Source organism: Pseudophryne corroboree, chromosome 8 (genome assembly GCF_028390025.1).
Source record: "Pseudophryne corroboree isolate aPseCor3 chromosome 8, aPseCor3.hap2, whole genome shotgun sequence".
NCBI classification, from domain to species: Eukaryota; Metazoa; Chordata; class Amphibia; order Anura; family Myobatrachidae; genus Pseudophryne; species Pseudophryne corroboree.
Genome location: NC_086451.1, coordinates 33552839 through 33565182, shown reverse-complemented (window position 1 = coordinate 33565182; position 12344 = coordinate 33552839). Strand labels below are relative to the sequence as shown.

At 51.9% G+C, this 12344-nt stretch overlaps 2 protein-coding genes across 8 annotated transcripts in view; one reads left to right on the top strand and one right to left on the bottom strand.

Moving 5' to 3' along the window:
- The window catches only part of LOC134948308 (uncharacterized), an 82962-nt gene extending 80106 nt beyond the window's left edge, over positions 1-2856 (bottom strand). For 3 of the 5 annotated variants that reach the window (XM_063936215.1, XM_063936217.1, XM_063936216.1), the window contains exon 1: positions 2468-2608. In XM_063936215.1, the coding sequence (XP_063792285.1) occupies positions 2468-2521 (54 nt within the window). In that variant the 5' untranslated portion in view covers positions 2522-2608. Of the gene's footprint in view, positions 1-2467; positions 2609-2656; positions 2724-2768 lie in introns of those variants that run through there. The other 2 variants (XM_063936218.1, XM_063936219.1) reach the window with 2 other exon arrangements.
- On the top strand, positions 2624-7849 carry LOC134948310 (DNA polymerase epsilon subunit 3-like). Of its 3 annotated transcripts, none has more exons than XM_063936221.1 (4): positions 2624-2715; positions 4348-4428; positions 6769-6870; positions 7425-7849. In XM_063936221.1, exons 2-4 carry the CDS (start codon positions 4397-4399, stop codon positions 7588-7590), a joined length of 300 nt encoding a protein of 99 aa, XP_063792291.1. In that variant the 5' UTR covers positions 2624-2715; positions 4348-4396; the 3' UTR covers positions 7591-7849. The 3 variants fall into 3 exon arrangements, 2 of the variants coding, with proteins under 2 accessions (XP_063792291.1, XP_063792290.1); XR_010182942.1 differs by lacking the exon at positions 2624-2715 and adding an exon at positions 2945-3140 and having other exon boundaries at positions 6774-6870; XM_063936220.1 differs by lacking the exon at positions 2624-2715 and adding an exon at positions 2949-3140.
- The last annotated feature ends 4495 nt before the right edge of the window (positions 7850-12344 follow it).

The window sequence follows — 12344 nt, the reverse complement described above, 5'->3', positions numbered from 1 at the left end:
GCCACATCTACCTCCTGCACACGCACATGCCACATCCACCTGCACATGCCCCCACACATGCCACATGCACCGCATGCTTCCCACACATGCCACATCAACTGTCTGCACCCGCACCTGTAACATTGACCACCATTCACCACCACATGCTACATCCACCGCCTTGTCAAAGTCGAAAAATATTGAAGAACACACAGCACGTATAAACTGCACACACATGCCCACCGCGCGTGCACTTGTTCCGCCGTGCGTGCACATATCCGCAATTTGCGTATGGTCGCTCCCGCGGTCCTGCGCGTGGTATGGGTATTTACGGCGGAGTTTGTGAACGTATGGAGGGCTATTAAAACATTACATATTTAATCCAAATAGTGCACATTGTACACATAGTCCCCCTGCACCACATCAGAAAGTAACAACAGTTTAAATGATTCCAGAACAAAGGGATTCACCTTTACAGGATAAGAGGGGACAGACTAAGGTTATAAGGTGGTGTTTGGTATCCAGCTGTAGGGTATTTTAAGGGTAACTTTCCGGTGTTGGTTTGTGGAAGATCGCATGTTCCTGCGGATAGTTAGGTGCAGAAACAGAATATAGATATAAACTGTATTTACTGTATATTATGTATGCGGCGGGAATCCAGAGGAGACCACCCACAAGAGCAGTTGAGAAAGACATCGCCCACCTTTTCAAATCAACCTATGACCTCTCCTGTACTGTAAAGGTGCATTCCTGTGTCCAATGGACAACGGGATTACAGTATCCATTGTATTGCTTTTGGAAGTATTGTATATAAAGCCTGTTGCAGCCTGGCCGGGCACAAGACTCTCAACGTTGTCAACCTGATAGCGGAGGACCGGACCGGGAGGCGCATGCGAATATTCTCACGTATGTACATTGACTGTAGCCATTTACTCTGTTGTATTGTAGTGCATAATTTGTATTGTTAACCCCCTTTCAGAAATATTACTCTGTGGTGTCGGAACCCAGTGATTAACTACAAATCGGTGTTGTGTCTTCCTTTTCCTGCTAAGGTTTAAGACTGTATTAGTAACGCATTGCATTGCTGTATAAGGTTTAAAGTGAATCTCTGGGTGTGTGCGCGCTGTGTGTACTTTGTACCCCCAGCGCGGCATTTGTACGCTAAGTCCGTACAGTGATACAGGACTCCGTACGCAAACAGTGTATGAAGTACAGAGCGTGTGTATTAAGTATAGCGGCCGCAGTTTCTAAAGGTTTAAAGTGTATTTAAGGTGTGTTTAAGGTATAGCTTTATGTTTTAAGATAAAATCGACATTATCAGCCTGCACCCGTAAATGCCACATCCACCGCCTGCACCCGTAAATGCCACATCCACCGCCCACACATGTATCATTGACCACATTCACCGCCACATGTCATATCCACTGCATGCACCCACACATGCCATATGCACCGCCTACACCCACACATGCCACATCCACCTCCTGCACCCGCACAAACCACATACACCATATGCACCGCCTGCACCCACACATGCCACTTCCACCACCTGCACCCACACATAACACATGCACCGCCTGCACCCACACATACCACATGCACCGCCTGCATCCACACATACCACATGCACCGCCTGCATCCACACATACCACATGCACCGCCTGCATCCACACATACCACATGCACCGCCTGCATCCACACATACCACATGCACCGCCTGCACCCGCACATGCACCGCCTGTACCCACACATACCATATGCACCCACACATGCCACATGCACCGCCTGCATCCACATATACCACATGCACCGCCCAGAGCCGGCCCTAACCAATATGATGCCCTAGGCAAGATTTTGGCTGGTGCCCCTTAGCACCGCCACTAGTTCTGCAGGAGATGCCTGGCATGAGTCAGCTGGCAGCTCTGCTAATGTCGGGCGCCTTTGTTTATGAAAATGCTACTTATTTGCATTACTATGTGGCTAGGATGCAGAAGCAGCTTCTGCTGATTAAAATGATATGCAGCATGCCTATATTCTGTGTTCGACTGCGGCTGTATCTGCATACGAAATGCTACATTACAGTTATTTCCAGGAATACACTGCAACGTAGCAGTTCGTATGCAGATACAGCCGGAGTCACACACAGAATATAGGCATGCCGCATATCATTTTAATCAGCAGAAGCTACTGGTGCCCCTAAGCATATCAAATGCCCTAGGCATTTGCCTATGCCTAAGGCCGGCTCTGGCACCGCCTGTCCCCACACATGCCACATCCATCGCCTGCACCCGCACATGCCACATCCATCGGCTGCACCCGCACATGCCACATCCATCGCCTGCACCCGCACATGCCACATCCATCGCCTGCACCCGCACATGCCACATCCACCGCCTGCACCCGCACATGCCACATGCACCGCCTGCACCCGCACATGGCTGTTACACCCTTAGATACAATATATAAGCCTAATGTCATTTCTTTTTACATTTCCACATGGCATCAAATGAAATATAGAGATCAGAACGGAAGGAAATCCCATGTCCTGCTCCCGGGATCATCCTGCGGTCACAGCACAGGGGCAGTCACACTGGATGATGCAGCATGTTCTCCTCCAGAGGTCACAGAAGAACTACAAGCCCCAGCATGCTTGGCTATATATACACTGCTGCTTAACCTTAGAGGGTCTCTCCCGGACACACACAGCGCAGCAGCAGCATCCTCCCCCGCCCTTTGGTAAATGAGAGATATAAATTAGTAAAAGTTAGTGATTATTATCAGCCACTCACCCAGCCCTGGTTACTATGACAGCACGGGAACGCGACCCCGCCCCCTCCTCACTCCTACCGCCCCGCCTCCTCCTCACTCCTGCCGACCCGCCCTTCCTCACTCCCACCTCAGGAGGAGACTGGCAGCGTTTCCCTGACTTAAGATGGCGGAAGGCGAGCCGGGCACATGCGCAGTGGTATGTAGGAGGAAAGATGGCGGCGGGCGGTGGAACGCATGCTGTGTAGTAGCGTATGTGTGCACTAGGGGGCGGCACCGGGTCAGACACTTGTAGTGTTCTCGGGGAAGTTGAGGTCCTGGCGAGAAGAACTGAGCTGAGCTCCCAGCAGCAGAAGCAGTAGTGGTGGCTGAGCCGAAGAGCAGACACCTGGCGGGTATGATGATTATATACATAGTGGCACTACAAGCACCAGCATGCCCTGTTGTTCCCAGATAGCTGCTGTTTGCTACCTTGTTGCTGTAGAATCTCGTCCCCATGTCCCTTTGGGGCTCAGCGGTTATCATTACCTCCTATGGGGTGTATGTAGGCGCAGCGCTGAGAGCCTGTAGTAATGACGTTCTATTGTGGCCACGCGGATTCTAGTAGCTGCGTTGCTATTTAGCACTTGGGGCTCCGCGGGGTGTGTCCTCCTCCTCCCCGCCGGACTGGCGCTGCCCGCGAGGGGTCACTGTATAATGCACCCGCTTGCTGTATCCGCTGCAGATGACGTGAGGCCGGGACATGCACCCGCTAGCTGTATCCGCTGCAGATGACGTGAGGCCGGGACATGCACCCGCTAGCTGTATCCGCTGCAGATGACGTGAGGCCGGGACATGCACCCGCTAGCTGTATCCGCTGCAGATGACGTGAGGCCGGGACATGCACCCGCTAGCTGTATCCGCTGCAGATGACGTGAGGCCGGGACATGCACCCGCTAGCTGTATCCACTGCAGATGACGTGAGGCCGGGACATGCACCCGCTAGCTGTATCCGCTGCAGATGACGTGAGGCCGGGACATGCACCCGCTAGCTGTATCCGCTGCAGATGACGTGACACCGGGACATGCAGCCGCTAGCTGTATCCGCTGCAGATGACATGAGGCCGGGCTGACTTTTTATATCCCCCATTGCAGGGTATAGCTGACGCCTTTCCTGCCATTGGTTAATTGCGCAGACACCACAGGCCATGGGGGCCGTACAGGGGCCGCAAGATAAATCCGAGATTACCCAGCGGAATCCCTGTTGTCAAGCAGGAGGTAGCGGGTATAACCCCATCCTCTGGGGGGGAAACGCCACAGAAAGGGGAAACGATCACTGCCTCAAATAGACCCCTATACGTGCTGCCATTACAGTGCACGGGTGTAATTCATATTACAGGGCTGATGTGACCCCACCGTGTGTTACTACTGGTTTCTCTTCTGTGTGTAAGTACCTGGGAATAGTAATAGACACAATACAGCTGTTCTGATATAAACGTCCCCAGGGAGCGGATGGGCCGGCGTGGTCCTGGGTTGGCTGACGACAGCGAATGACTGATCCATTTATACTCTGGTGATGTCTGATGATTCCAACACTAAATTGTCACAATGTCCCTTTTATAGCTGTAGCTGATCAAGATGGCCGAGAGACCGGAGGATCTGAATCTGCCCAATGCCGTCATCACACGCATCATTAAGGAAGCTGTAAGTATTGTTGGTTCTTTATTACTATGTAGGCTCACCATACTATCCCTTTACACCGGGACACTCATGCATTACACAGGTTCTGTGGCTGATTAGAACCAGGTGATGTGCAGGCTTGAGGTCAGCCAGCCACAGAACCTGTGTAATTCATGAGTGTCCCGGTGTAAAGGGATAGTGTGGTCAGCCTATTACTATATAGTGTGGACTATGTCAGCTGTACTCCGCAGCGGAGGGACTGTACCTCCTCCCAGTCACCTGCACCAACGTCCTGACATTTCATAGCTACTATAGGGGCTAAGGGCCTAATTCAGACCTGATCACTGTTGTATGTAATCGTAAGACGCCCGTTTATCGAACGACTGCACATGTGTACGGATCGTAATACTCAGGCGCGAGGCCAAACTGCTAAAGATACCAGCGTCTTTTTTGATCATTAGCCGAACGCATGTTGATTGACAGGATGTGGAAATTTGTAGGTGGTAGCCAGCCGTTTTCTGGGAGTATCAGGAAAGACACAGGTGTTCCCAAGTGTTTTCAGGGCGGGTGTGTGACGTCGGCTCCGACCCCTGATCAGCCTTTCTATCGCACAGACTGTAAAAAAAACATTAGATGGTGAGTGAGTTGTGAACGGACTTGCAGCTGACCGGCGTTTGCAAAGCTTTTCGCACGGCGTACACAGATTTGCATGGACGGATTTTCACTCTGTCTGGGCGGCGAATATCTGATCGCAAACCTCTGCAAATTTTCAAAGGAGAGATCAGGTCTGAATTATGCCCTAAATGTAATAGCCTGTGAGAAGGCGGAGGTGCAGGACCGTGTGTGAGACTGCCTGTATTTTTATTTACAAGGCAAAAACAGCCTGGATTTATCTTGCAAATAATCGCTAGGGTTAGGCTGCGGGAAGAGGGGGGGGGGGGCTGTGGGGGGGGGGGGGGTAGGCTGCTGGAGGGGGGGGGGGCTAGGGTTAGGCTGCTAGAGGGGAGGCTAGGGTTAGGCTGCTGGAGGGGGAGGCTAGGGTTAGGCTGCTGGAGGGGGGGCTAGGGTTAGGCTGCTGGAGGGGAGGCTAGGGTTAGGCTGCGGGGGGAGGGGGAGGCTAGGGTTAGGCTGCTGGAGGGGAGGCTAGGGTTAGGCTGCGGGGGGAGGGGGAGGCTAGGGTTAGGCTGCTGGAGGGGAGGCTAGGGTTAGGCTGCGGGGGGAGGGGGATGCTAGGGTTAGGCTGCTGGAGGGGGGGCTAGGGTTAGGCTGCTGGAGGGGGGGGCTAGGGTTAGGCTGCTGGAGGGGAGGCTAGGGTTAGGCTGCTGGAGGGGAGGCTAGGGTTAGGCTGCTGGAGGGGAGGCTAGGGTTAGGCTGCTGGAGGGTAGGCTAGGGTTAGGCTGCTGGAGGGGAGGCTAGGGTTAGGCTGCGAGGGGGGGGCTAGGGTTAGGCTGCTGGAGGGGGGGCTGGGGTTAGGCTGCTGGAGGGGAGGCTATGGTTAGGCTGCTGGGGGGGAGGCTAGGGTTAGGCTGCTGGAGGGGGGGCTAGGGTTAGGCTGCTGGAGGGGAGGCTAGGGTTAGGCTGCTGGGGGGGAGGCAAGGGTTAGGCTGCTGGGGGGAGGCTAGGGTTAGGCTGCTGGAGGGGAGGCTAGCGTTAGGCTGCTGGAGGGGAGGCTAGCGTTAGGGTGCGAGGGGGGGGCTAGGGTTAGGCTGCTGGAGGGGGGGCTAGGGTTAGGCTGCTGGAAGCGGGAGGCTAGGGTTAGGCTGCTGGAAGGGGAGGCTAGGGTTAGGCTGCTGGGGGGGGAGGCTAGGGTTAGGCTGCTGGAGGGGAGGCTAGGGTTAGAGGGGGAGGGGGGGGGCTAGGCTGCTGGAGGGGGGGCTAGGGTTAGGCTGCTGGAAAGGGGGGGAGGCTAGGGTTAGGCTGCGGGGGGGGCGCTAGGGTTAGCCTGGGGGCGGGGGAGGCTAGGGTTAGGCTGGGGGATGGGGGAGGCTAGGGTTAGGCTGCGGGACGGGGGAGGCTAGCGGTAGGCTGCAGGTAGGTAGTGGGTTAGGTGTAGAGTAAAAATACTGCAGGCATGTCCAACTGTGGCCCTCCAGCTGTTGTGAAACTACATATCCCAGCATGCCCTGACACAGTTTTGCTGTCAGAAAATGCTAAAGCTGTGTCAGGGCATGCTGGGATGTGTAGTTTCTCAACAGTTGGAGGGCCGCAGTTTGGACATGCCTGACTTACCGGGATCTGTCGGGATTCCACAGTCAGTCTTCTGACCTGGCGAGATTTCATACCCAACCCGGGAACATATCAATGTCCTGTGCTCTAATTGTCCTTTTCAATACTATTATTTCTTCCGTGCTAATAACTTTGCAGTGAAGGGGAAGAGGAAGACGCTGAATGTGACGGATGTGTTGGCGGCTGTGGAGGAGATGGAGTTTCAGCGGTTCCTGACGCCACTGAAAGAGTCCCTGGAGGGTGAGCGCTCCCAAACCCAGGAGACAGTGTATGACAGTTGTCCCCATACTGTAACCATTCCTCGGTGTTATGTGTTGGACTATCATACCTCCCAAAATACAGGAGATGATAGTAGGGACACCTTGAGCAAGCCAAAGGTATACGTCCGAAAAAGGGTGTGGCCTTGGGAGGGGGGTCAGTGAGACAGCCAATCCAGTAACAGAATAGGTGGGTAGTTGTATAGGAAACGATTGCTTGGAGGCTCTGTGAAAACTGAAGGTTACTTTCCAGACATCAGAAGCATGGGGGTACTGAGCGTGATACCTCATTGGTTGCTCATGACTCTTGTTGTACAGCATTCAGCGCACACTTGCTTCAGTGCAGCTTTAAGTGTGACCTGTGCGGAACAACATTAGGGGTGTTACACATGGTAGGTAATGTTGGGTAGATGGTCACGGAGTGCCATATATTAGTAAGGCTGGTTGTGGGATGCCGTTCCTAAGTGGTAACATGTCTATCTGAATGCTATAGCCACGTGCACAACTGATTTTATTTTCCTGTCCCTCATCTTACAGACGGGACCAGAATGGAGATAAAGAAGCCACCGAGTTGAGGAAGAAAGATAAGGAAAAGAAACCTGGCTGCGACGACCCAGATCGGAGTCGGGAAGAAGAGGTAGAGGAGGAAGAGGAAAAGATGGATGAGGATGAAGCAGTGGAACAGGAGGAGGTGATGAACTGAGGAGAATCGTCCATTGTGCTGGACATTTGGGCCACATTCCCATGACTCGTGCCACCAGGAAGATGTTTGGGCAGCCACCTCTCATCTATCAGACCTGGTATCTTATTCCGTCTTCCCTATAGCTGGTTGGGGGCCACAGCTTAGGACTGATTCATGGCTGGGGAATTGTTCACCTGGAGACGAGGTGTCTGCAGCCGGCTGGTAACGCTGGCACCTAGTCATGTTTTGCTTTTTGTTAATAAATAAGGAGTATATGTTTGTTTCTCTTTAAATCAAAATTTGTTTGCTTAACTGCGCACTGAGTCCCTTTTTTGTTCGGATAAGCTGCCGCACTTAAAGGTGACCAACCTCCAAAATAGAAACAAAAAATACAAATTTGTGCTGCGCTCAATCCTGGTGATTGTAATGTGCTTACCCCTCAATTTGTTATCACTAATTGTCTGTATGGTTTTAGGTACAATATAACCTACACAGGAAGGTGATATATGAGACAATAGCTTTTATAGTTGACCAGTGTAATTTATAAAGTATAGTGTATATATATACCAGATCGTGGATGAAATAATTATGTGGCAACTGTATTTTTTAAAGTGCTAAGCTCCGTTTATTTAGGAAATTTAGTCCAGTATTGTCCATATCATTTCTCAATGTCACCCTTTCTTAATGCGGCGTCCCGCATGCAAGTTTCACCAGATTCTACTTGGTACAGTCTTTTGAGTACTCAATTGCTTCTGCAGTAATACTGTAAAAGGTACTTGAGTCTTCACGGTGTGGAGCACTCAATGTTCATTCATATGGTACACAGACACAGTGGTTTCCTCCGGACTGGCTTCCTCCTCTCACCCTGGCTGTCCGTGGTGCGTCCTGCTTCGGACGTTCCCCGTGCGCCAGTCGGTTCGATTGAGCAGCCTGTCTGAGGCAAGGGAGTCCGGGGGGCGCTCTACGGAGCTGCTCACCAGGCTAACCCCGCCTCATACGGACACTCACCTGTTGTCTTTTCCCGATGATGACCCGAGTTCCGACACCGACTTCTTCCTCCGTTCCTCGTCCTGCGGTTGCTTAGTTACGAGCGCGCTCTCTGAATGTCCGGGTCACGTGACCAGTTCTTTCATGGATCGTCTCGTCCCCTCTGCTCCGTGCGGCAACGATAAATGAAATGTGGATAATAAAATCAGTGGTGTCCGTATGAGGCGGGGTTAGCCTGGTGAGCAGCTCCGTAGAGCGCCCCCCGGACTCCCTTGCCTCAGACAGGCTGCTCAATCGAACCGACTGGCGCACGGGGAACGTCCGAAGCAGGACGCACCACGGACAGCCAGGGTGAGAGGAGGAAGCCAGTCCGGAGGAAACCACTGTGTCTGTGTACCATATGAATGAACATTGAGTGCTCCACACCGTGAAGACTCAAGTACCTTTCTCTGACGTCCTAGTGGATGCTGGGAACTCCGTAAGGACCATGGGGAATAGCGGCTCCGCAGGAGACTGGGCACATCTAAAGAAAGCTTTAGGATCACCTGGTGTGCACTGGCTCCTCCCCCTATGACCCTCCTCCAAGCCTCAGTTAGATTTCTGTGCCCGACGAGAAGGGTGCACACTAGGGGCTCTCCTGAGCTCTTTGTGAAAGTTTTAGTTTAGGTTTATTATTTTCAGTGAGACCTGCTGGCAACAGGCTCACTGCATCGAGGGACTAAGGGGAGAAGAAGCGAACTCACCTGCGTGCAGAGTGGATTGGGCTTCTTAGGCTACTGGACATTAGCTCCAGAGGGACGATCACAGGTTCAGCCTGGATGGGTCACCGGAGCCGCGCCGCCGTCCCCCTTACAGAGCCAGAAGAGCGAAGAGGTCCGGAAAAATCGGCGGCAGAAGACGATCCTGTCTTCAGATAAGGTAGCGCACAGCACCGCAGCTGTGCGCCATTGCTCTCAGCACACTTCACACTCCGGTCACTGAGGGTGCAGGGCGCTGGGGGGGGCAGCGCCCTGAGACGCAATAAATCGATAAAAAAACCTTATATGGCTAAAATAAATGCATCACATATAACTCCTGGGCTATATGGATGCATTTAACCCCTGCCAAAACATACAGAAAAAGGATGATAAGGACGCCGAGAAAGGGGCGGAGCCTATCTCCTCAGCACACTGGCGCCATTTTCCCTCACAGCTCAGTTGGAGGGAAGCTCCCTGGCTCTCCCCTGCAGTCACTACACTACAGAAAGGGGTTAAAAAAGAGAGGGGGGCACAAATTAGGCGCAGTATATAACAATACAGCAGCTATAAAGGGAAAAACACTTATATAAGGTTATCCCTGTATATATATAGCGCTCTGGTGTGTGCTGGCAAACTCTCCCTCTGTCTCCCCAAAGGGCTAGTGGGGTCCTGTCCTCTATCAGAGCATTCCCTGTGTGTGTGCTGTGTGTCGGTACGTTGGTGTCGACATGTATGAGGAGAAAAATGATAAGGAGACGGAGTAGAGTGTCTGAAATTGTGTTGTCACCCCCTAGGGGGTCGACACCTGAGTGGATGTACTGTTGAAATTGCGTGACAGTGTCAGCTTTGTATAAAAGACAGTGGTTGACATGAGACAGCCGGCTACTCAGCTTGTGCATGTCCAGACGTCTCATACAGGGGCCCTAAAGCGCCCGTTACCTCGGATACAGACGCCGACAGGGGTACTGACTCCTGTGTCGACGGTGAAGAGACAACCGTGATTTCCAATAGGGCCACACATTGCATGATTGAGGCAATGGAAAAAGTTTACACTTTTCTGATAATATGAATACCACCAAAAAAAGGGGTATTATGTTTGGTGAGGAAAAACTTCCTGTAGTTTTCCTGAATCTGAGAAATAAAATGAGGTGTGTGATGATGCGTGGGTTTCCCCCCGATAACAATTGATATTTTCTAAAAAGTTATTGGCAGTATACCTTTTCCCGCCAGAGGTTAGGGTGCGTTGGGAAACACCCCCTAGGGTGGATAAAGCGCTCACACGCTTGTAAAAACAAGGGCTCTACCCTCTCCTGAGATGGCCGCCCTTAAGGATCCTGCTGATAGAAAGCAGGAGCGTATCCTACAATGTATTTACACACATACTGGTGTTATACTGCGACCAGCAATCGCCTCAGCCTGGATGTGCAGTGCTGGGTTGGCGTGGTCGGATTCCCTGACTGGAAATATGATATCCTAGATAAGGACAGTATATTATTGCCTATAGAGCAATTAAAAGATGCATTTCTATATATGCAGGATGCACAGCGGAATATTTGCCGACTGGCATCAAGTATAAGTGCGTTGTCCAATTATTCCAGTAAAGTGGTCAGGTGATGCGGATTCCAAACGGCATTTGGAAGTATTGCCTTAAAAGAGGGGATGTACCCCAGGTCGCCTCTCAAAATAAGACGCCGTATTATCAGGCGCAGTCCTGGTTGGCAAGCGGACAAAAGGGTTCCTCTTTTCTGCTCGTGACAGAGGGAGAGGAAAATGCCTGCAGAGATCAGCCAGTTCCAAGGAACAGAAACCCTTTTCCGCCGCTGCCAAGCCCTCAGTATGACGCTAGGGCTTTACAAATTCAGGCACGGTGGGGTCCCGTTCTCAATGAATTTCAGTGCGCAGTGGGCTCACTCGCAAGTAGACCCCTGGATCCTTCAGATAATATTTCAGGGGTACAAATTGGAATTCGAGACGTATTCCCCTCGCCGCTTCCAAAAGTCTGTTTTACCGACGTCTCCCGCTGACAGGGAGGCAGTTTTGGAAGCCATTCACAAGCTGTATTCCCAGCAGGTGATAATCAAGGTACCCCTCCTGCAACAGGGAACGGGGTATTATTCCACACTATTGTGGTACCGAAGCCAGACGGCTCGGTGAGACCGATTTTAAAATCTAAAATCTTTGAACACTTGCATACAGAGGTTCAAATTCAAAATTGAGTCACTCAGAGCAGTGATTGCAAACCTGGAAGAAGGGGACTACATGATGTCTCGGGACATCAAGGAGGCTTACCTTCATGTCAAAATTTACCCTTCTCACCAAGGGTATTTCAGGTTATGGTACAGAACTGTATCAGTTCGGACGCTGCCGTAGGGATGGTCCACGGCACCCCGGGTCTTTACTGAAGTAATGACCGAAATGATGATATTCCTTCGAAGGAAGGGAATTTTAGTTATCCTTTACTTGGACGATTCCCTGATAAGGGTAAGATCCAGGGAACAGTTGGAGATCGGTGTAGCACTATATCAGGTAGTGTTGCGGCAGCACGATTGGATTTTCAATATTCCAAAAATCGCAGCTGGTTCCGACGACTTGTCTTCTGTTCCTAGGGATGATTCTGGACATAGTCCAGAAAGAAGGTGCTTCTCCCGGAGGAGAAAGCCAGGGAGTTATCCGAGCTAGTCAGGAACCTCCTAAAACCGAACCAAGTCTCAGTGCATCAATGCACAAGGGTTCTGGGTAAAAATGGTGGCTTCCTACGAAGCAATCCCATTCGGCAGATTCCACGCACAGTGGAACCTTCTGGACAAATGGTCCGGGTCGCATCTTCAGATGCTTCAGCGGATAACCCTGTCACCAGGGACAAGGGTATCCCTCCTGTGGTGGTTGCAGAGTGCTCATCTCCTAGAGGGCCGCAGATTCGGCATTCGGGACTGGGTCCTGGTGGCCACAGATGCCAGCCTGCGAGGCTGGGGAGCAGTCACACAGGGAAGGAATTTCCAGGGCTTATGGTCAAGCCTGGAGACATCTCTTCATAAAAACATTCTGGAACTA

What these genes read in the sequence shown, in the direction of transcription:
- LOC134948310 (XM_063936221.1), top strand. Translation starts at nt 4,397, where the DNA reads ATGCCGTCATCACACGCATCATTAAGGAAGCT. An exon ending in CACGCATCATTAAGGAAGCT is followed by an intron (nt 4,429 to 6,768) that starts GTAAGTATTGTT and finishes ATAACTTTGCAG; the next exon opens with TGAAGGGGAAGAGGAAGACG. An exon ending in ACTGAAAGAGTCCCTGGAGG is followed by an intron (nt 6,871 to 7,424) that starts GTGAGCGCTCCC and finishes CTCATCTTACAG; the next exon opens with ACGGGACCAGAATGGAGATA.